Source organism: Pseudophryne corroboree, chromosome 2 (assembly GCF_028390025.1).
Source record: "Pseudophryne corroboree isolate aPseCor3 chromosome 2, aPseCor3.hap2, whole genome shotgun sequence".
NCBI classification, from domain to species: Eukaryota; Metazoa; Chordata; class Amphibia; order Anura; family Myobatrachidae; genus Pseudophryne; species Pseudophryne corroboree.
Genome location: NC_086445.1, coordinates 776256068 through 776277380, shown reverse-complemented (window position 1 = coordinate 776277380; position 21313 = coordinate 776256068). Strand labels below are relative to the sequence as shown.

At 44.7% G+C, this 21313-nt stretch overlaps 1 protein-coding gene across 1 annotated transcript; it reads left to right on the top strand.

The window, feature by feature from the left end:
• Nucleotides 1-654: 654 nt before the first annotated feature.
• Nucleotides 655-1776, top strand: LOC135051211 (spindlin-W-like). Its single transcript, XM_063957315.1, has 2 exons — nt 655-1034; nt 1485-1776. The coding sequence occupies exons 1-2, from the start codon at nt 655-657 to the stop codon at nt 1774-1776; spliced, it is 672 nt and encodes a 223-aa protein (XP_063813385.1).
• The last annotated feature ends 19537 nt before the right edge of the window (nt 1777-21313 follow it).

Here is a 21313-nt window from a genome sequence, read left to right as displayed (position 1 = left end):
AATCCACAATCCCTTCCCAGAGGAAAAAGAAATTGAGAAACCGTTGTTTGAGAACGTTTGTTCTCTTACCCTTACAAAGGAACAAACCACTTTCCAAGCAGACTGACGTTTTTGGGATTATGGAAACATAATGTTTTTGAATATAAATCCTAAAGCAGGTGGTGTATTACAGCAAAAGAGTGCAAGAGACCAGCCATGCAGTTTCTGAAATATTATGACAAAATGTTACTGTATTTCATAAGCACTCATTCCTAACTCTGCTAAGTACTGTTTGGTATACTGTATCTGGCTTCCATGAGGTAGTTGTCCATTATTTCAGCTTCCATTGACCTTTTTGAAAGCAGTAGAAGTTATCGATTCCCCCCTTCCCCTATTTTTAATTTTCTACTGCATAGCCCAGTAAAATGTTGCAATGTTAAGTATTGACTTGTGCCTTTTGGGGGTCCACTTCTTCACCAAACCCAGCCAAATCTCAACCTAACCCTCTGTTCCACGTTCTCTATGTACCCCATATGTGTCACCCATGTCTGTCTACCCCTCCCCTTTAGATTGTAAACTCTTATGAGCAGGGCCCTCTTCCCTCATGTGCTTATCCATTGTCTTACTTTAATAATCTTCAACTGTACCACATCTCATAAGAAACATTGAAACAATATGGGACCAGGTAAACCAATCTCCCAGCCAAGGCGAAATATTGTAGGCTGTAGAATACAGCATGGGTGGAAAGAGGGCAGTGGGCCAATAACCCAGTGGAAAGGAACAGTTCTGGATCAAGTACCAGTGAATCCCTCCCTCTATCTTATAAAGTATGATGGATTTGATTGTGTCTATGAACTTGAGCTTCACAAGTATGAAAGGGTGTCTGCTCTTGAAGTTCTACCAGACAGAGTTGCCTCATCCCGAATCAGCAATGCCCATTTGGCTGACACAAGGATTGGTAAAGCAGTGGAGCATATGTTTGAAACAGAGGATGGTTCCAAGGATGAGTGGCGAGGGATGGTATTAGCACGAGCACCTATTATGAACACGTGGTTTTATTACAGGTTGAGTATCCCATATCCAAATATTCCGAAATACGGAATATTCCGAAATACGGAGTTTTTTGAGTGAGAGTGAGATAGTGAAACCTTTGTTTTTTGATGGCTCAATGTACACAAACTTTGTTTAATACACAAAGTTATTAAAAATATTGTATTAAATGACCTTCAGGCTGTGTGTATAAGATGTATATGAAACATAAATGAATTGTGTGAATGTACACACACTTTGCTTGATGCACAAAGTTATAAAAAATATTGGCTAAAATGACCTTCAGGCTGTGTGTATAAGGTGTATATGTAACATAAATGCATTCTGTGCTTAAATTTAGGTCCCATCACCATGATATCTCATTATGGTATGCAATTATTCCAAAATACGGAAAAATCCGATATCCAAAATACCTCTGGTCCCAAGCATTTTGGATAAGGGATACTCAACCTGTATTATGTAACCTATGAAAAGGACCCAGTCTTATATATGTATCAACTTAAAGATGGCTATAAGGAAGGAGATCTACGGATCATGCCAGATTCAAATGATTCCCCTCCAGCTGAAAGAGAACCAGGGGAGGTTGTGGAAAGCCTGGTGGGCAAGCAAGTGGAATATGCCAAAGAAGATGGCTTAAAAAGTACTGGCATGGTTATTCATCAAGTTGAAGCTGAACCATCTGTGCACTTCATTAAGTTTGATGATGATTTCCATATTTATGTCTACGATTTGGTGAAGACATCCTAAATGGGATTCTGTAGTTTTTTTTTTGCCAAACGTAATCTAATGTAAACATTTGTAGAAAGTCGCTGCTTTCTGATTACAGAAATGGTCAGCTATTCCTGCGAATCCACAATCCCTTCCCAGAGGAAAAAGAAATTGAGAAACCGTTGTTTGAGAACATTTGTTCTCTTACCCTTACAAAGGAACAAACCACTTTCCAAGCAGACTGACGTTTTTGGGATTATGGCAACATAATGTTTTTGAATATAAATCCTAAAGCAGGTGGTGTATTACAGCAAAAGAGTGCAAGAGACCAGCCATGCAGTTTCTGAAATATTATGACAAAATGTTACTGTATTTCATAAGCACTCATTCCTAACTCTGCTAAGTACTGTTTGGTATACTGTATCTGGCTTCCATGAGGTAGTTGTCCATTATTTCAGCTTCCATTGACCTTTTTGAAAGCAGTTGAAGTTATCGATTCTTTTTTTTATTTCCCCCCCCCCCCCCCTATTTTTAATTTTCTCCTACATAGCCCAGTAAAATGTTGCAATGCTAAGTATTGACTTGTGCCTTTTGGGGGTCCACTTCTTCTCCAAACCCAGCCAATTCTCAACCTAACCCTCTGTTCCACATTCTCTATGTACCCCATCTGTGTCACCCATGTCTGTCTACCCCTCCCCTTTAGATTGTAAACTCTTAAGAGCAGGGCCCTCTTCCCTCGTGTGCTTATCCTTTGTCTTACTTTAATAATCTTCAGCTGTACCACATCCAGCAGTCTTCTGCCACCTGATACTTATTCCAGTGTCATCTGCTGATGTAACTATGTTTATTTACCCTGTACTTGTCCTATACTGTCTTCAACTCTAAATTGCTGTTTACCTGTTTGATTATTTATGTACTCTGTAATTGGGCGCTGCGGAACCCTTGTGGCACCATATAAATAAAGGATGATAATAATAATAATAATAATATAGGTTGTATAATCCCCAGGTGTATCTCACACATCGCTCAGTACAGTATATAGGGTGTATAACCCCCTGGTGTATCTCACACATCACACAGTTCAGTATATAGGGTGTATAATCCCCAGGTGTATCTCACACATCACTCAGTACAGATTACAGGATGTATAATCACCAGGTGTATAACACACGTCGCACAGTACAGTATACAGGGTGTATAATTAATTACCAGGTGTATCACACACATCGCACAGTACAGTATATAGGGTGTATAATCCCCATGTGTATCTCACACATCACACAATACAGTATATAGGGTGTATAATCCCAAGGTGTATCTCACACATTGCTCAGTACAGTATACAGGGTGTATAATCACCAGGTGTATCACAAACGTTGCACAGCACAGTATACAGGGTGTATAATCCCCAGGTGTATCTCACACATCGCTCAGTACAGATCACAGGATGTGTAAAATCACCAGGTGTATAACACACGTCACACAGTACAGTATACATACTGGTCACAACAATGCAGCGGATATTGAGCACTGATCAGGATACTAGAAATGACACAGAGCTGCAAAATACAGCAATGGCCTAGTGACCTGTACTATATGTATACTGCTGGTCACCAAAATGCTGCACTTTCCTCCTATATACTGCTCACAATAATGCAGCACAGATATGGATAGTATACTTGGCACAGAGCTGCAAGATACAGCAATGGCCTACTGTACTGTACTATATGTATACTGCTGGTCACCAAAATGCTGCAATGTCCTACTATATACTGCTCACAATAATGCAGCACAGATATGGATAGTATACTTGACACAGAGCTGCAAGATACAGCAATGGTCTACTGTACTGTACTAACATAATTATATACTGGTGATCCCCAGTCCCCACAATGCAGCACACTGAGCACAGATATTTGCAGCACACTGAGCACAGATATGGAGCATTTTCAGGCAGAGAACGTAGATATTTTCAGCACACTGAGCACAGATATTTGCAGCACACTGAGCACAGATATTTGCAGCACACTGAGCACAGATTATGGAGCTTTTCAGGGAGAGAACGCAGCCACGTCCTCTACATTCAATCTCCAATGCATGAGTGAAAATGGCGGCTACGCGCGGCTCTTTATATAGAATACGAATCTCGCGAGAATCCGACAGCGGGATGATGACGTTCGGGCGCATTCGGGTTAACCGAGCAAGGAGGGAAGATCCGAGGCTGCCTCGGAACCCTGTAAAATAGGTGAAGTTTGGGGGGGTTCTTATTTCGGAGAACCGAACCCGCTCATCTCTAGTTAGGAGACTGATATTTATAGCACAAGATTACTGCCTATGACATGTTGGCTATTTCCTAAAGGTACTGTAGCATCTTTCATCTCTAGGTATTTTACTGTCATTGATAACATTATCAATAATTTTTTTTATATTTATCTGCATGAACTGATGTTCTTAATAAAGACCACATTTCTACTATATCAATCAAAGACACCACAGATCCATTGGCCGTGATGCAATAGGAGCCAATAGCAGCAACATTTCTGATGTTTGCGGCTATAGCCACAAGAATCTCTTAATTTGCAAAGTCAGCTAATGTATTAGCAGCCGCAAAGTGAGCTTTTGGCTGTAAAGTAGAGATCCCAGTCTGATCCGGATGTTTTGGCCATGTTAATATACAACTCGGCCATTTAATGGAGTCCTATATTATATTGCAAGTTGGACACAAAACAGCTCTATAACTCTCAAATAATGTAGAGGTGTTTGTTTTTTTGGCCGAGTTTGTTATGAAAATGTTACAAATCAATTATATGTACACTTTTCAAGCACATTTGCAATAAACAAACACATTTTTCGATACAATTTGATACTTTAAAAAAAACAACAGTTTTGATCTGTAAAAAGGCTCCATGTACTGTACATGTAATTTTTACATTATTTTCCCCAGGAAATGTGTATTAGAGGCATATAAATGTACTACATCGCACAAGCAGATCCCGCTGACTCCAATGATATGCAGCATGTTTATATTCTGTATCTAATTGCAAGTGTATCTGCACAAAATGTTAAAGTGTATTTCAAAAAAACACTAACATAAATTAGGATGACAATACAGTCACAATTATACACAGAACATGGGAATGTCACATACAGTATCATTGGATTCAGCTGGAACTGTATGTGCGATTTAGTACATTCATTTGCATTTATGATGCATTTGTGTGTAGAAAGAAAACCAAGTACAGTATTTGGAAATTACACACATAATATAGTCACATATCATTGTGTACTCACAATTTCAGGTGTTAAATATGCAAAAAGATGAACATTGCATCTGTTTCTTGTGACTGCAGCAAAGATGTAGGTTGACACATTTCTACATGTATGTGTAAAAGGCCATTAGGCCAAATGACAACACATTAGGGGAAAATACAAATTTGACTTTTAAATGAACTTTTGTTTTGGAAAAAACACAAACACATTTTTTGAAAGGGCACTTTACTTAATCTGGAAAAAAATTACACAAATGTCAACAGCATATTGTTGTCTGGAAGAAAACAAAGAAGGGGTAAAAACAAAAAATCATTGGGAGGAGGAAGACCCTTGACCCCTCGATGCCCCTCCCTGTGGGCACTATGCCCTGTAGGGGTGACTGGTGAGGGAGTGGAGGGATCAGGCTGTTGCTGTACATGGCCCTTCATGGCCTGCAATTTGAGCCACCAGCTCCCTCACTACTGGGTTTGCTCCCGGATGGCCTGTATGTACTCCCAGATTGCCTGCAGTTGATCCCAGGCAAACTCCCTCCAATCCTGTGTGGCCTGGGTCAATTACTGCAGGCAATTATTGATCTGCAAAGCCATCTGTCTGCGTGTACCCTGTTCCACTGCCGCAGCTCGATTCATCTGCTGCATTTGCCACCCAATGTAGTCCAGCTGGATGGTTTGGTGCTCCATAAATGCCATGTGTTGTTCCCGCAAATGGTGGAGGGAGATGGTGATCATCACCACATGGTGAACGTTGGGCTGTGGCCTGGACCGTGGTGTTTGCGGCTGCTGTGGTGGTGGCACATGGGGCCTATGCTTCATGAGAGTGAGGATGATGGTGGCCTTGTGCTGGGAGCACATGAGAAGGTCCTGCAAAGGAATAAAAAAGATTATATAAATACACTTGTTATGGGGACTAAAAACAACCGACACTAATCTGAAACACTTACAGATGCACATGCTTTTAAATATCAGATGACTGAATTACATTAACTTTATAATGTATACATGGATTGTGAAATCTCTTTTCAAGGGCCCTTTTTAACAAAAACACTACTTCACATATCAGTTTAAGGTAGGACGCAGTCTCTTAAACCCTGATGTGGTTGTGTTCCCCTTAATTAATGTTAAGGTTGCATGCCTTACTATGCCACAATTGTATTTTAAATAAGGGTATGTGGGTATCCACTTTCCTTACATATAGCCTCAGTACCTTGTACTGAGTGTGATGTGTGTAATGTGTGTGTTTTTTAAAAACACATTTACCAGCCTCCTCTGTGTTCATCTCTTGCTCCTGCCTTTTCGGTGAAGCTCAACGCAGGCTTACAGCAGCTGTGGAGGGAAAAAAATATTTAATCAAGAGTAAAATATTTCTATGATAATCAATATTTTCTGTTAACTTATCAGGATCAGGTGGGGATGCTGGGCAGTACATGTCCACTATATGCATTCCTAGCAGGACCTCCGGAGGGATGATCTATTTAAACTACTGGAAGGCTGTGTAGTGAACCGGTGGGGCTCATCCTCCTTCTGTCCTGAGACTCTGGTGGTGCTCCTCAGCCATTTTGGCCTTCAGGACCCTCTTTATGTCTCCATATCTCTTCTTCACATTCTTTAGGTCCTAACGTGTCCTTCTTCTGGGATGCAGGGGTCCTGTATGCCTGGGCACCCAGCAGGTATGAGTACACCTGCACCATGGCATGGACTAGGGCACAGTTCTCCTCAAACAAATACATCACACTGCGCACAGCCCTGGTCCTGCCATGTGCTGATGTTCCAGACTCTTCATCCTCCTCCTCCTCCTCCCCAGTGTCCTCCACTACAGTCTCCTACACCTCCTCCTCCCCTCCTGCATCTATGTCAGATACAGGCTGCTGCTGGGATATGGCCTCCTCCTCCTCTACTACCCTCCTCCTTGTTTCTCTGCCCACTTGTCTGGATGCCATGCTTACTCAGAAAATGCCAACTACTGCTACCTCCTCACCCTTAAATCTCCTGCTCTTCTGCAAAATGCCTACAACTTTTCAAAGGACAAAATAGAGGGTGTGGGGTTAATTTAGGGTGTGTGATGCTTCAATCATGTGACTTTTGGGGGCCAATGAGTGACTTTCTCTGACTCTGTGGACCGCTTGTACTAAAAAATGCATTCCAGTAGGTTCGAAAATTATGCACATACATTTAAATTGTATTCCAGTTGGTCTGTAAATATTAGACTTTTTCTAGTCTAAATACCGCTACACCTCAGATCCGATATGCAGAAGCCGGGAAATAGATGCATGCCATTACATTGGCCGAGTTTCAGGAAATAGAGGCACAATTGTAACGTCCAATGAGGTGTGATAATTTCCTGGCTGACATTATTGGCTCCCATTACATCCCGGCCTGTCTATGTAAGTCCACTGAATTCAGTATTCTTTTTAGAACATTTTATACATGATGGGGTAAATTTACTAAGGTGGGATTTTTTTTAGAACTGGTGATTCTAGTATCTTCTTGAAGCAGCTAGATAAATGCTAAGTAGAATCTGATTGGTTGCTATGAGCAACATCGCCAGTTCTAAAAAAAACTCCCACCCTAGTAAATTTAACCCGATGTGTCTATTGATAAAATATATTTGTGTTATTTATTTCTAATGTGTTACAAGTCTTGAATGTATCATTTTTTATTTGTTAGTAAAATATACCAATTTATTTTGATGTTTTGTCAGCACAAATGTATTTTATATATAGAATTGTTGTTATCACTTAGCCCTATTTGTCCATTGTTAGACAGTATTTGTGCAATCAGTTTTGAGTTACGAGTGTCTGAGCCCTTTTTGGTCTGTAGCTCCAGCTAAAAAAGCATTGTACCTTTTTCTTGTTATATAATATATCTTAGCTTTTTAAAATAAAATAGACTTCAGAACAAATTAGTTTGCTATGGACAAATTGCAATTATGAAGATCAGATGCTAGGATTTCCATATAAAAAGTGATGCCTTTGCACTTCAAGAGTAGCTCCCGGCCAGCGCAGCTTTAGTGTGCTGGCCGTGAGCTACTCATCGCTCCCCAGCCTGCTGCGGCTGCGTGTGACGTCACGCAGCCACTGCGGCACATCCCCCTGTTCGGTCCGGCCACGTCTGCATTGGCCGGACCAAACCCACAAAACAGCAGCCAAATGCCGCTGTTCTGCTCCCTCCTGCCCAGCAATCGCCTCTGCCTGTCAATCAGACAGAGGCATTCACATCCCTGCTACAGCCTTTGGCTGTCTGGTATGCGCCGGCGCACTACGGCGCCGATGCATGTGCATCATGGACCCGTTCACTCTGCTGCATTAAAACACAGCGAGCGAATGGGTCAGAATGACCCCCTATATTCTATATTGTTCCAGAGTCAGGAGCCAGCATTCCACCTTTTACAAATTGCCATTTAAAGCATATATATTTCTCAAAAGCACTTTATTCTATTTTACATGCATGAATTTTTAATATGAAATTGATTATATAAATAAATGTATTTTTATTTTCTCAAACCGCAGAATATTGGCCCTCATTCCGAGTTGTTCGCTCGCAAGGCGATTTTAGCAGTATTGCACACGCTAAGCCGCCGCCTACTGGGAGTGAATCTTAGCTTCTTAAAATTGCGAACGAAAGATTCGCAATATTGCGATTACACATCTCGTAGCAGTTTCAGAGTAGCTTCAGACTTACTCGGCATCTGCGATCAGTTCAGTGCTTATCGTTCCTGGTTTGACGTCACAAACACACCCAGCGTTCGCCCAGACACTCCTCCGTTTCTCCAGCCACTCCCGCGTTTTTTCCGGAAACGGTAGCGTTTTTTCCCACACGCCCATAAAACGGCCTGTTTCCGCCCAGTAACACCCATTTCCTGTCAATCACACTACGATCGCCTGAGCGAAGAAAAAGCCGTGAGTAAAATTCCTAACTACATAGCAAATTTACTTGGCGCAGTCGCAGTGCGGACATTGCGCATGCGCATTAAGCGGAAAAACGCTGCGATGCGAAGAAATTTTCAGAGCGAACGACTCGGAATGACCTCCATTGTTTCTTTTCTTAAAACCCTAGCGCTACTATTCATTTTATATTTATTCTATATTTAAGGAGCTTTACACGCTCCTCAGTTGCTGCTGAGCTGTAAAATCAGTCCTCTCCTTTTTCTATATCTTTATACGAAAGTTGCATACAGTAAGTAATTCACATGGATACTTGTTTTTACATAGTATTACAAAGGTTGGATAATTTATACTCAGATTTAATCATAAATGTGAGATTGTTCACCAGGATCTATAAAGTTAAACATTAAACCATGTTTTAATTTACTATTTACCTTAATCTACAGCAGCGGTGGCCAACCCACGGCTCTTTCATCCACCGCATGTGGCTTGGTCAGCTCCTGGCCACCGCTGCCCCCAACCCAAGACACACGCACGCCTCTCCAGCGGCGGTGTCTCTCTTAATTCGGCGCCAGCCCGTGAGCCAATCAGAGCTCGCAGACTGGCAGCTAAGGCTCCTGATTGGCTGCCGGATCGCGAGCTTTGATTGGCTCATGGATCAGCGCCTAATTCAAGAGAGACACCACCGCCAGAGAGTGAGCAGCAGCAGCGCAGTGATCAGAGAAGAGTGGGGGAGCACTGTGAGGACGTGTATCTGCACTGGGGGCATAGCAGGCACTGTGGGGACATGTGTATCTGCACTGGTGGCATAGCTGGCACTGATGGCATAGCTGGCACTTTGGGGGGGACATGTGTATCTGGCACTTGGGGCATAGCTGGCACTGTGTGGGGACATGTGTATCTGGCACTGGGGGCATAGCTGGCACTGTGAGGGGGCATGTGTAGCTGGTACTGGGGCATATCTGGCACTGTGTGGGGACATGTGTGTCTGGCACTGGGGGCATAGCTGGCACTGGGGGCATAGCTGGCACTGTTGGGACATATATATCTGCAATGGGGCATATCTGGCACTGGGGGCAAAGCTGGCACTGTGAGGACATGTGTATCTGGCACTGGGGGCATAGCTGGCACTGTGGGGACATGTGTATCTGCACTGGGGGCATAGCTGGCACTGGGGCATAGCTGGCACTGGGGCATAGCTGGCACTGTGGGGACATGTGTATCTGGCACTGGGGGCATAGCTGGCACTGTGAGGACATGTATCTGCACTGGGGGAATAGCTGTCACTGGGGGCAAAGCAGGCACTGTGGGGATATGTGTATTTAGCACTGTGGGCATATCTGGCACTGGGGGCATAGCAGGCACTGTGGGGACATATGTATCTGCACTTGGGACATATATGTATCTGGCACTGTGGAGGCACCCATTTTTTGGCATTTTTATATGTACTGTATTGGGGCATTATATGTATGTGGCACTGTACAACATGACGAAAAACGGTTATGATATGAGGTCATACTCCTACAAATGTCATACCGAAAGGCGTGTGCACAAAAATGGGGTGTGGCTTTGTGACAACTATGCCACGCCCCCATTTTTGCATGCGTGCCTACGGCACATGCATGATAGTGGCTCTTGCTCTTGACTACAGATCTATTCTGGCTCTTTGCCTCTGACTGGTTGGCCACCCCTGATCTACAGTATATGCATACAGTATATACTGTAACTTCAGATAACCTATGGTCAGGGCCGGACTGGGACTAAAAATAGGCCCTGGCATATTTGAAGCACACAGGCCCACCTCGACGACTCCTCCCCTTAGTATTCCTGACTCCTCCTACTTCTTAATCTATGCTCTTACAAATATAATTAATATTATAACAACATACAAGGGTACATCATTCTCTATTAAAATACACTCAACCAGTGGTTGAAGTGGAAATTTTTAAGTGGGGGAATAGAAAAGTGAAGGTTGTAATTCGCTCCGGAAAAGGGGGCGTGGTCACTCAAAAGGGGGCGTGTTCTTCAGTGTAGTTTACCACACCATATACCCCCTATTCAAATTATGCACCACAATAGTAGGACCCCTTATACTATCTAGTACTGGTGCCTCTTTCACAGTATGAGCCAATATTCACATTATACCACAAGGTATGAGCCGAAATTCACATTATAGCACCCGGTATGAACCAAAATTCACATTACAGCACCCAAAATGAGCCAAAATTCACATTATAGCACACAGAATTAGCTGAAATTCACATTATAGCACACAGAATGAGACTAAATTCACATTGTAGCACACAGAATGAGCCAAAATTTACATTATAGCACACGGTATGAACCGAAATTCACATTACAGCACCTGGTATGAGCCAAAATTCACATTATAGCACACAGAATGAGCCGAAATTCACGTTATAGCACACAGAGTGAGCCAAAATTCACATTACAGCACACGGAATGAGCCAAAATTTGCATTATAGCACACAGAATGAGCTGAAATTCACATTGTAGCACACTGAATGAGCCGAAATTCACATTATGCCACATGGAATGAGACAAAATTCAGGGAGAGTGATATCAGGGACAGGGAAAGTGACAGCAGGGACATAGGGACAGGGAGAGTGATAGCAGGGACATAGGGACATGGAGAGTGACAAAGGGACAGGGAAAGTGACAGCAGGGACATAGGGACAGGGAGAGTGACAGAGGGACAGGGAAAGTGACAGCAGGGACATAGGGACAGGGAGAGTGACAGAGGGACAGGGAAAGTGACAGCAGGGACATAGGGACAGGGAGAGTGACAGAGGGACAGGGAAAGTGACAGCAGGGACATAGGGACAGGGAGAGAGATGGAGGGACAGGGAGAGTGACGGAGGGACAGGGGAAGTGACAGTAAGGACATAGGGGCAGGGAGAGTGATAGAGAGAGAGACAGCAAGGGCATACAGTAGGGACTAGAGAGAGAGAAAGGCAGCAGGGTAAGATTACCTATTTAGCAGAGGATGCTGTGGTGGATGAGGAGGCTGTGATCGGCGCGGGGCGGAGGAGACTGTGGGCCTCGAAGATGGTGCGGAGGAGAAGGCTGTGGGAGCTGGCGGAGGTGCAGAGAAGGACTGAGCGCACAGGTCTGTCCAGTTTAGCTCCTCACTGTACGCCCATCTAGAGCAAGGCAATCTATATTTTAAAGCCAAACAGAGAATGAGAGAGAGAGAGGTGAGGACAAGAGAGAGAGAGGTGAGGACAAGAGAGAGAGAGGTGAGGACAAGAGAGAGATAGGTGGGGACAAGAGAGAGAAAGGTGGGGACAAGAGGACGAGAGAGAGAGAGAGCGCGAGAGGTGAGGATGAGAGAGAGAGAGAGAGAGAGAGAGGTGAGGACAAGTAGGAGAGAGGTCAAGGCCTGAGAGAGAGGTGAGGGCATGAGAGAGAGGGAAAGGGGAGTGCAAAAGAGAGGTGGGGACGAGAGAGAGAGAGTGAGAGATGAGGACAGAAGAGAGTAAAAGAGGTGAGTACAGGAGAGACAGAGGTGAGAATGAGAGAGAGTGCGTGAGAGAGGTGTGGACAAGAAAGAGAGAGAGGCAGGACAAGAAAGAGAGGGAGGGAGGTGAGGACAAGAGAGGTGAGGACGAGATAGAGAGAGAAAGGTGATGACAAAAGACAGTGTGAGAAAGGTGCAGACAGAGAGAGAGGTCGGGACTTGAGAGAGAGTGAGCGGTGAGGGCAAGAGAAAGACAGGTGAGAATGAAAGTGAGAGGTGAGGGCAGGAGACAAAGGACGGGAGAGAGAGGTGAGGACAAGAGAGAGGGATGGGGTGAGAGGTGGGGACAAGAGAGTGAGAGAGAGGTGAGGACAGAGAGAGAGAGGGTGAGAACAATAGAGAGAGAATGAGAGACAGACAGCCATGGCATGGGTATACCCATACTCGCCTTGGTGGGAGGCAGCGCTCTCCCTGCAGTGCTGATGCTGCAGCTGACCATGTGCTGTGGTGCTGCTGTGGCCGGGTTCCAGGACTGCATGGGTGGCGTGTCTCCTCCTCAGGGCCAGGGGCTCAGGCAGGCTGTAAACTGGGTGAGTGTGGGCGGACACCGTGCTGCTGCTCCTAGGACTTCTCTCCCCCATAGCCACTCCAAGAATGCTCTGTGCTATGACGATAGAAAGAGAGAGGGGTGAGGCAAAAGGGGGGTGAAAACAAGAGATAAAGAAGTGAGGGCAAAAGAGGTGGTAAAGCTGAGAGAGAGGTGAGGATAAAAGATAGAGAGAAGTGAGGACTAGAGAGAGGGGGAGTGAGGACAAAAGAAGGAGAGGGGGTGAGGACAAAAGAAAGAGAGAGATGTGGATGGGAGAGAGGGGGGAGGAAAAGAGAGAGGATGAGGACAAAAGAGAGATAGAGAGAGGTGAGGACAAGAGGGGGGGGTGAGAACAAAAGAGAGGCGAGGACAAGAAAGAGACAGAGGGCGGGATGTATTAACATACATCGCCGCCCCTCGCCGGTTACCGCAGCGATGTTGATCGCATATGTACTAACATATGCGATCAACATCGCGATGCGGTGACGGAGGCCCCCCGCGATACCTGTTAGGTGGTCTGTGGGGGGTCTCCGTCACCTCCCCGGGGTCCCCACACTGGCTAGATGCCGGGAAGCAGCAGCAGGCTGCCCCCGGCACCTCCTCCTCCCCCCTGCAGCCGGAAGGACGTCCGGCTGCGTTGCTAGGGGGAGGAGGACACTACCTTCCGGGTCCAGGGCAGCCTGGAGGAAGGTAAGCCAGGGGGAAGGGGGGTCGGCGTCTGCGGCGGGGGTCGACGGTGTCGGCGGGTTGCGGCGGTCGGCGAAAAGAAGCCCATAGGCTTCTATAGGGTTTCGCCATCCAGAGATGGCGAAACCCTGGACGCCGAAAACGCTGCGGTAGGGTCTTAGTAAATATGAAAATGCGGTAAAACCCCCGTTTTCGGGGGTTTTACCGCATTTTTGCTTTAGTACATCCCGCCCAGAGAGAGGTAAGGACTAGAGGGAGCGGAGTGAGGACAAAAGAGAGGTGAGGACAAAAGAAAGAGAGGGGGTGAGGAAAAAAAAGAGGGGGTGAGGACAAAAGAAAGAGAGAGGCAGTGTGGACAAAAAAGAGGGGGTGAGGACAAAACAAAGAGAGTGGGGGGGTGTACAAAAAGAGAGGGGGTGGGGACTAAAAAGAGGGGGTGAGGACAAAAGAAAGAGAGACGGGGTGTGGACAAAAAATAGAGGGGGTAGGGACAAAAGAGAGAGGGGGTGGGGACAAAAAAGAGAGGGATGTGGATGGGAGAGAGGGATGTGGATGGGAGAGAGGGGTGAGGAAAAGAGAGGTGAAGAGACAGAGAGAGGGTTAGGACAAAAGAGATAGAAGTGAGAACAAGAGAGGGGGGTGAGATCAAAAGAGAGAGGTGAGGACAAGAGGGGGGGTGAGAACAAAAGAGAGAGGTGAGGACAAGAGGGGGGGTGAGAACAAAAGAGAGAGGTGAGGACAAGAGGGGGGGTGAGAACAAAAGAGAGAGGTGAGGACAAGGGGGGGTGAGAACAAAAGAGAGAGGTGAGGACAAGAGAGAGGGGGGGTGAGAACAAGAGAGAGGGGGGGTGAGAACAAGAGAGGTGAGGACAAAAGAAAGAGAGAGAGAGAGAGAGAGAGGGGTTGGGGGGGGGGGTTTGAGGACAGAGAGAAAGAGAGAGGGAGGAATCAGCCAGTGCATGTATACACTCGCACTCACCTCGGCCAGGGGACAGCACTCTCCCTGCAGTGCTGATGCTGCAGCTGGCCATGTGTGTGCTGCTGCTGGGGCCGGGATCTGCATGGTGGCGTGACTCCTCCTCAGGGGATCAGGCAGGCAGCAGACATGGTCCTTGCGTGTAGTACACGCCATGCTGGGGCGGCTGCTGCTGCTGCTCCCCGGCCTTTTCCCATCACCGCGGCTGCTCCCAGAATGCTGTGCGCGATGACGTCGCACCCCCATCTGCATTCTAGGAAGGTGGGACGAAAGCGGTGAGGACTTTTCCGCGGAGCACAGCAGCCGCAGCGAGGAGGTGGGAGTGTCAAGAGGGAGGGGTTGCAGCTGCCAGACCGGCCCACCTGGCCATCGGCCCTTCTGGCATGTGCCAGAAGAGCCAGATGGCCAGTCCGGCCCTGCCTATGGTTATTGCCTAATGCCAGGATCGATGAGGCATAACACAAAGTGTTTAGCAGCACATTACATCAAACTGAGGCAAGTAGAAGGTCTTACAGAATAAATATTTTCATAAAGCCTAACCAAAAACCATGTTTGATGCTATCATTCTTAAAGGTAAAACTAAACGTTGGGTTCTTCTTTTCATACATATTGAGTGTCATAATGGATTTGGTCTAATGCATAGAAAACGTGTAGCTCAAAGTTGCTATACAGATTGACAGAAATCATTCCAACTATTGAATTTGCACCCACGTGCTAATTTAACAACAGGAAGGTATATTTATGATGACATTTACTGCAGGATTTCAGAATTACAATGATTATGATATATTTTGTGTGAGCTCACCTAAGAAGTATAAAATGACTAGAATTCCCCTGAAAGAAACATTGCTAAGATAGATTTTTTGTGCTAAGTTAGACCTCAGTTCAAGGGTGTAGCTACCATAGGTGCAGGGAGTGCTGCTGCTATGGGGCCCAGAGCTGAGAGGGGCCCACCTTCCCTTTCAAAGTTATATGTGTTATATTTTTTACCATTTGGTGGTACATAGAGTCCCTTATAACACTTTCTCGCCGGGCAACATCGTGCATGTGCACTGTGGCCGCCGCGCATGCGCATTCCGTACCCATTCGCACTGCAACGATAAACCGCTGTGTGCGAGCGGGTCAGAATGACCCCCCATAATGTTACATAATATGAACTGGGGCACTGTAATGTGGCACTATATGAAAAGGAGGCTCTATAGTGTGGCATAATATGAACTGGGGCACTGTAATGTGGCAAAGTATGAAAAGGTGGCACTACCGTGTAGCATATTATGAACTGGGACACTTTATTGTGGCACAATATGCAGTGATGGCACTATATTGTGGTATAATATGAACTGGGAACACTGTATATTCTATATCATAATGTGAATTGGGGGCAATGTGTTGCATAATGTGTACTGGCAGCCCTAAAATGGGACATAATGTGAATTAGGACACTACTAAAAGTTCGTAAAATAAACTAGGATAAGCACTGGTACAGGAGCCCCTTCACAATGTTGTTATGGGGCCAACAAAGTTCTGGCTATGCCCCTGCTTCAGTGGATATACAGTATTTACTAAAGGTTGATTTTATCTGTCGAAAAATTGTTGAAAATGTGTCTAAATTGATATGTTATTCAGTGGTTAATACACACATGTACAGGACTAACATTTAAAAATGAATAGAAAAAAATAATCTGTTAGTATATATGTGTTATTGCTGCTGAAACACAATATTGATTTAAATAAAACTGCTGGAAATATACCCCCCGGAAAAGGGTGAGCAGTTAGCAGTCACTGTATCAACAGTGACTAGGGAATGCCTGTGTTGGGATCAGGGGCGGATTTAGGGCTCATTGCATTCATAGGCACAACAGTAATGGTTGCCCCCCTCCCCTCTGTATAATTTTAGTATTTTATTGATTAGTTATAAGCCTTAATTTGATGATTGCCAATTTATTATTAATAATAATAATAATAATAATAATAATAATAATAATAATAATGTCATAAACTATGACATTTTGTTTTAGTTTTAATTATGTATGCATATTTACTAAGTATGAAAACTTACAGGGGCAGTCCTACCCTTTTATACTCCACTCCAGTTGCCGTACGGTACAGTAATTTTGCAGTTACTTTTGGCCTGACAATACTAAACAAGCATCCAAATGATGCCCCCAGACAAGTTCCACCCTTAGGCACATGACCAACGTGCCTAGTGGGAAATTCACCAATTGCTAGGATCTCAACACAGGCAAAATGCTGTTTAACCTTGTGGACGTTATAACTTTAAGCATGCTCCTGAAGTGGCAAGTTTAATGTCATAATGCACACATGGCTAATGCACAAATGTGTTGTGATCTTGGTGCCAGCTTTATTGTGTAAACATAGTCACTGTCAACATAGTCACTGCAGACAAATTGATCTTATTCCTGGAAAAGAATAGGTTGGCTCAGAGACATAGCATGGAGACATGACACCCATAGCAGGGTCATGTCACAGCGCCACCACCCACCACCACACATACATACATACATACATACATACATACATACATACATAGATTCACACACATTTAGGCACATACATACATAAACACACAAATATACACACACAGATATACACAGACATACACCTATACACACAGACATACATAAACACACACATATACTCACACATACTGTAAACAAAGATATATATGTATATATATATATATATATATATATATATATATATATATATACACACACAGAGGAAAAAACCACAGCACTCACCACACCAGAAGCGGGGCACAGCTATGCACTTACCACTCACAGACTTTATGATCCTGAACCTGTCTCAGCTGTTCCTTAGTAATCATCTTTGAGCCAGTGCAATAGGTGACTAGTGTGCCTTTAAAAGCCATAAAGTCTGTGGCAGGTACACATTAAATCTAGCAGGCAGATGATATGTGTAACAGCAGTGAAGTAGTCGGGTTTTAAGACTCTGTGATAGTGTAGGACCTGCATGAAGGTGGGGTACCTTGAAAATCGGTATGCAGGCTTCCGTGCATTGGCCAATCCACCAACTAAACCCCCATCATTTATTTATTGAATTGTTGAGGATAAGTGAGTTTACTTTGGTGAGTGCTGGGTTCTTTGTTTGTATTTATTAGAGCGATGTGGTCATGGGCTACATGCACCCCGCCCTGTGAGTGGTAAGTACAGCTGTGTACCCCGCTTTTGTGGTGGAGAGTGCTGTGTTACATGCACCCCACCCTGTGAGTGGTAAGTGCATAGCTGTGCCCCGCTTCTGGTGTGGTGAGTGCTGTGGTTTTTTTCTCTGTGTGTATACGATGGGGTTAATCTATGGTTATCTCTTATTAACCGTGGCCACTAGCTTTCTCATGCACCCCTGTGTGGACTTTATTATCCTGAACCTGTCTCAGCTGTTCCTTAGTAATCATCTTTGAGCCAGTGCAATAGGTGACTAGTGTGCCTTTAAAAGCCATAAAGTCTGTGGCAGGTACACATTAAATCTAGCAGGCAGATGATATGTGTAACAGCAGTGAAGTAGTCGGGTTTTAAGACTCTGTGATGGTGTAGGATCTGCATGAAGGAGGGGTACCTTGAAAATCGGTATGCAGGCTTCCGTGGATTGGCCAATCCACCAACTAAACCCCCATCATTTATTTATTGAATTGTTGAGGATAAGTGAGTTTACTTTGGTGAGTGCTGGGTGTTCTTTGTTTATATATATATATATATATATATATATATATATACACTGCTCAAAAAAATAAAGGGAACACTTAAACAACACACTATAACTCCAAGTCAATCACACTTCTGTGAAATCAAACTGTCCACTTAGGAAGCAACACTGATTGACAATCAATTTCACATGCTGTTGTGCAAATGGAATAGACAACAGGTGGAAATTATGGGCAATTAGTAATAGACACCCCCAATAAAGGAGTTGTTCTGCAGGTGTTCTGCAACCACAGACCACTTCTCAGCTCCTATGCTTTCTGGCTGATGTTTTGGTCACTTTTGAAAGCTGGCGGTGCTTTCACTCTAGTGGTAGCATTAGACGGAGTCTACAACCCACACAAGTGGCTCAGGTAGTGCAGTTCATCCAGGATGGCACATCAATGCGAGCTTTGGTAAGAAGGTTTGCTGTGTCTGTCAGCGTAGTGTCCAGAGCATGGAGGCGCTTCCAGGAGACAGGCCAGTACATCAGGAGACGTGGAGGAGGCCGTAGGAGGGCAACAACCCAGCAGCAGTACCGCTACCTCCGCCTTTGTGCAAGGAGGACCAGGAGGAGCACTGCCAGAGCCCAGCAAAATGACCTCCAGCAAGCCACAAATGTGCATGTGTCTACTCAAACGATCAGAAACAGACTCCATGAGGGTGGTATGAGGGCCCAACGTCCACAGGTGGGGGTTGTGCTTACAGCCCAACACCGTGCAGGACGTTTGGCATTTGCCAGAGAACACCAAGATTGGCAAATTCACCACTGGTGCCCTGTGCTCTTCACAGGTGAAAGCAGGTTCTCACTGAGCACATATGACAGACGTGACAGAGTCTGGAGACACCAAGGAGAACGTTCCGCTGCCTGCAACATCCTCCAGCATGACGGTTTGGCAGTGGGTCAGTAATGGTGTGGGGTGGCATTTCTTTGGGGGGCCGCACAGCCCTCCATGTGCTCGCCAGAGGTAGCCTGACTGCCATTAGGTACCGAGATGAGATCCTCAGACCCCTTGTGAGACCATATGCTGGTGCGATTGGCCCTGGGTTCCTCCTAATGCAAGACAATGCTAGACCTCATGTGGCTGGAGAGTGTCAGCAGTTCTTGCAAGACGAAGGCATTGATGCTATGGACTGGCCCGCCCGTTCCCCAGACCTGAATCCAATTGAGCACATCTGGGACATCATGTCTCGCTCCATCCACCAACGCCACGTTGCACCACAGACTGTCCAGGAGTTGGCGGATGCTTTAGTGCAGGTCTGGGAGGAGATCCCTCAGGAGACCATCTGCCACCTCATCAGGAGCATGCCCAGGCATTGTAGGGAGGTCATACAGGCACGTGCAGTCCACACACACTACTGAGCCACATTTTGACTTGTTTTAAGGACATTACATCAAAGTTGGATCAGCCTGTAGTGTGTTTTTCCACTTTAATTTTGAGTGTGACTCCAAATCCAGACCTCCATGGGTTAATAAATTTGATTTCCACTGATAATTTTTGTGTGATTTTGTTGTCAGCACATTCAACTATGTAAATAACAAAGTATTTAATAAGAATATTTCATTCATTCAGATCTAGAATGTGTTATTTTAGTGTTCCCTTTATTTTTTTGATCAGTGTACATAAACACACACATACATGTATACACATTAGCACACAGACATATACTGTATACACACATTTACACACAAACACATTTACACACAAACACAGACATATACACATAAACACACAGTATACACAGACATAAACACACAGTATACACACATTAATTCTCACCAAGAGGGCAGCAGCAGAGCAGCTCCTCGTTCCAGCCTGGAGGGTTGGAGCTTCTATGTGATTGACAGGCTGGGCCTCTTGGGTATAAGGAAAGGACTGCGGAAAGGGTGGACACCACACTGCCTGCATGTTCCAGATCACTGAATGTAGATTCCTGACAGCCAGGAAAGTTCATCTGACAAGCCTCCAAACCTCCCCACTTCCCTAACAAAACACCACACTGCACTGGACTCTCTGTACTGTGCAGTCAGTGATATGCAACATGCAGGCAGTGTGGTGGCCACCACTTCCTGTTTTTCTAGTCATCTCCTCCTACCCCTGCCCGAGATCCCGGCTCTCAGCTATGCAGTGAGCCATCGCCTTCTGTCCCCAGCAGTGCCTGGAGCTCTAGCTCCACTTGCTCTACCCTCCCTACGTCCCTTGGTTGGCTACCATACACTGGGGGCAATGTAATAGGGTGTGGAAATCAAGATGTGAGAGATTTTGTTAGATTTCTCCTGTTTTTTTTTTTAAACTGGCAATCATTTACATGGCAAAGCCAGGTTGATTTTGCTATGCAAATGATTGGCAAAAACAGCAGAACTCTAACAAACTCTCTCACTTTCTGATTCTCACACCATTTATATTTCCCCCATTATGCTCTTTCAACCTTGTGAATGGGTATGCCATTATTTATTATACTAACAAAAAGTTAAATTACCGAATGTATCTTAAAGGTTCCAAGTAAAATTAGCTAAGAAAATGTATTCTTTACTGAAGTGTATTAGGATATTTACATAACAAATTAAGAAATCTCTATATTTCTACTCCATAATGCCTCAGAAACAAAACTTGGTTTGTAAGGATAGAGGCTGAATTTAGTGCTATGTGGCAGCATATGTTATTAAACCTACAGTATCAGTAAAAAGCTTCCCGACTTAAATCACAAAGCATAATAGCTTCATTAATGGGTACCTAGTAATAACTCAAAGGAGTAAATTTACTGTTGGTGTTGTGTCGGGTTCAAAAGTGATGGACAACAGAGACGTGTTATTGTCTAAAACTGTATTTTCTAACAAAAAACAACAGTGATGTTGGATGGTTTTTGCTGGCATTAAGTCCATTGGTATTGTCATTTCTGATGGAATCTGATTACAAATAGAAATGAAAAACCGACTGGAAACTGATCAAAAAATAATGCACACTTCCTACTTTTT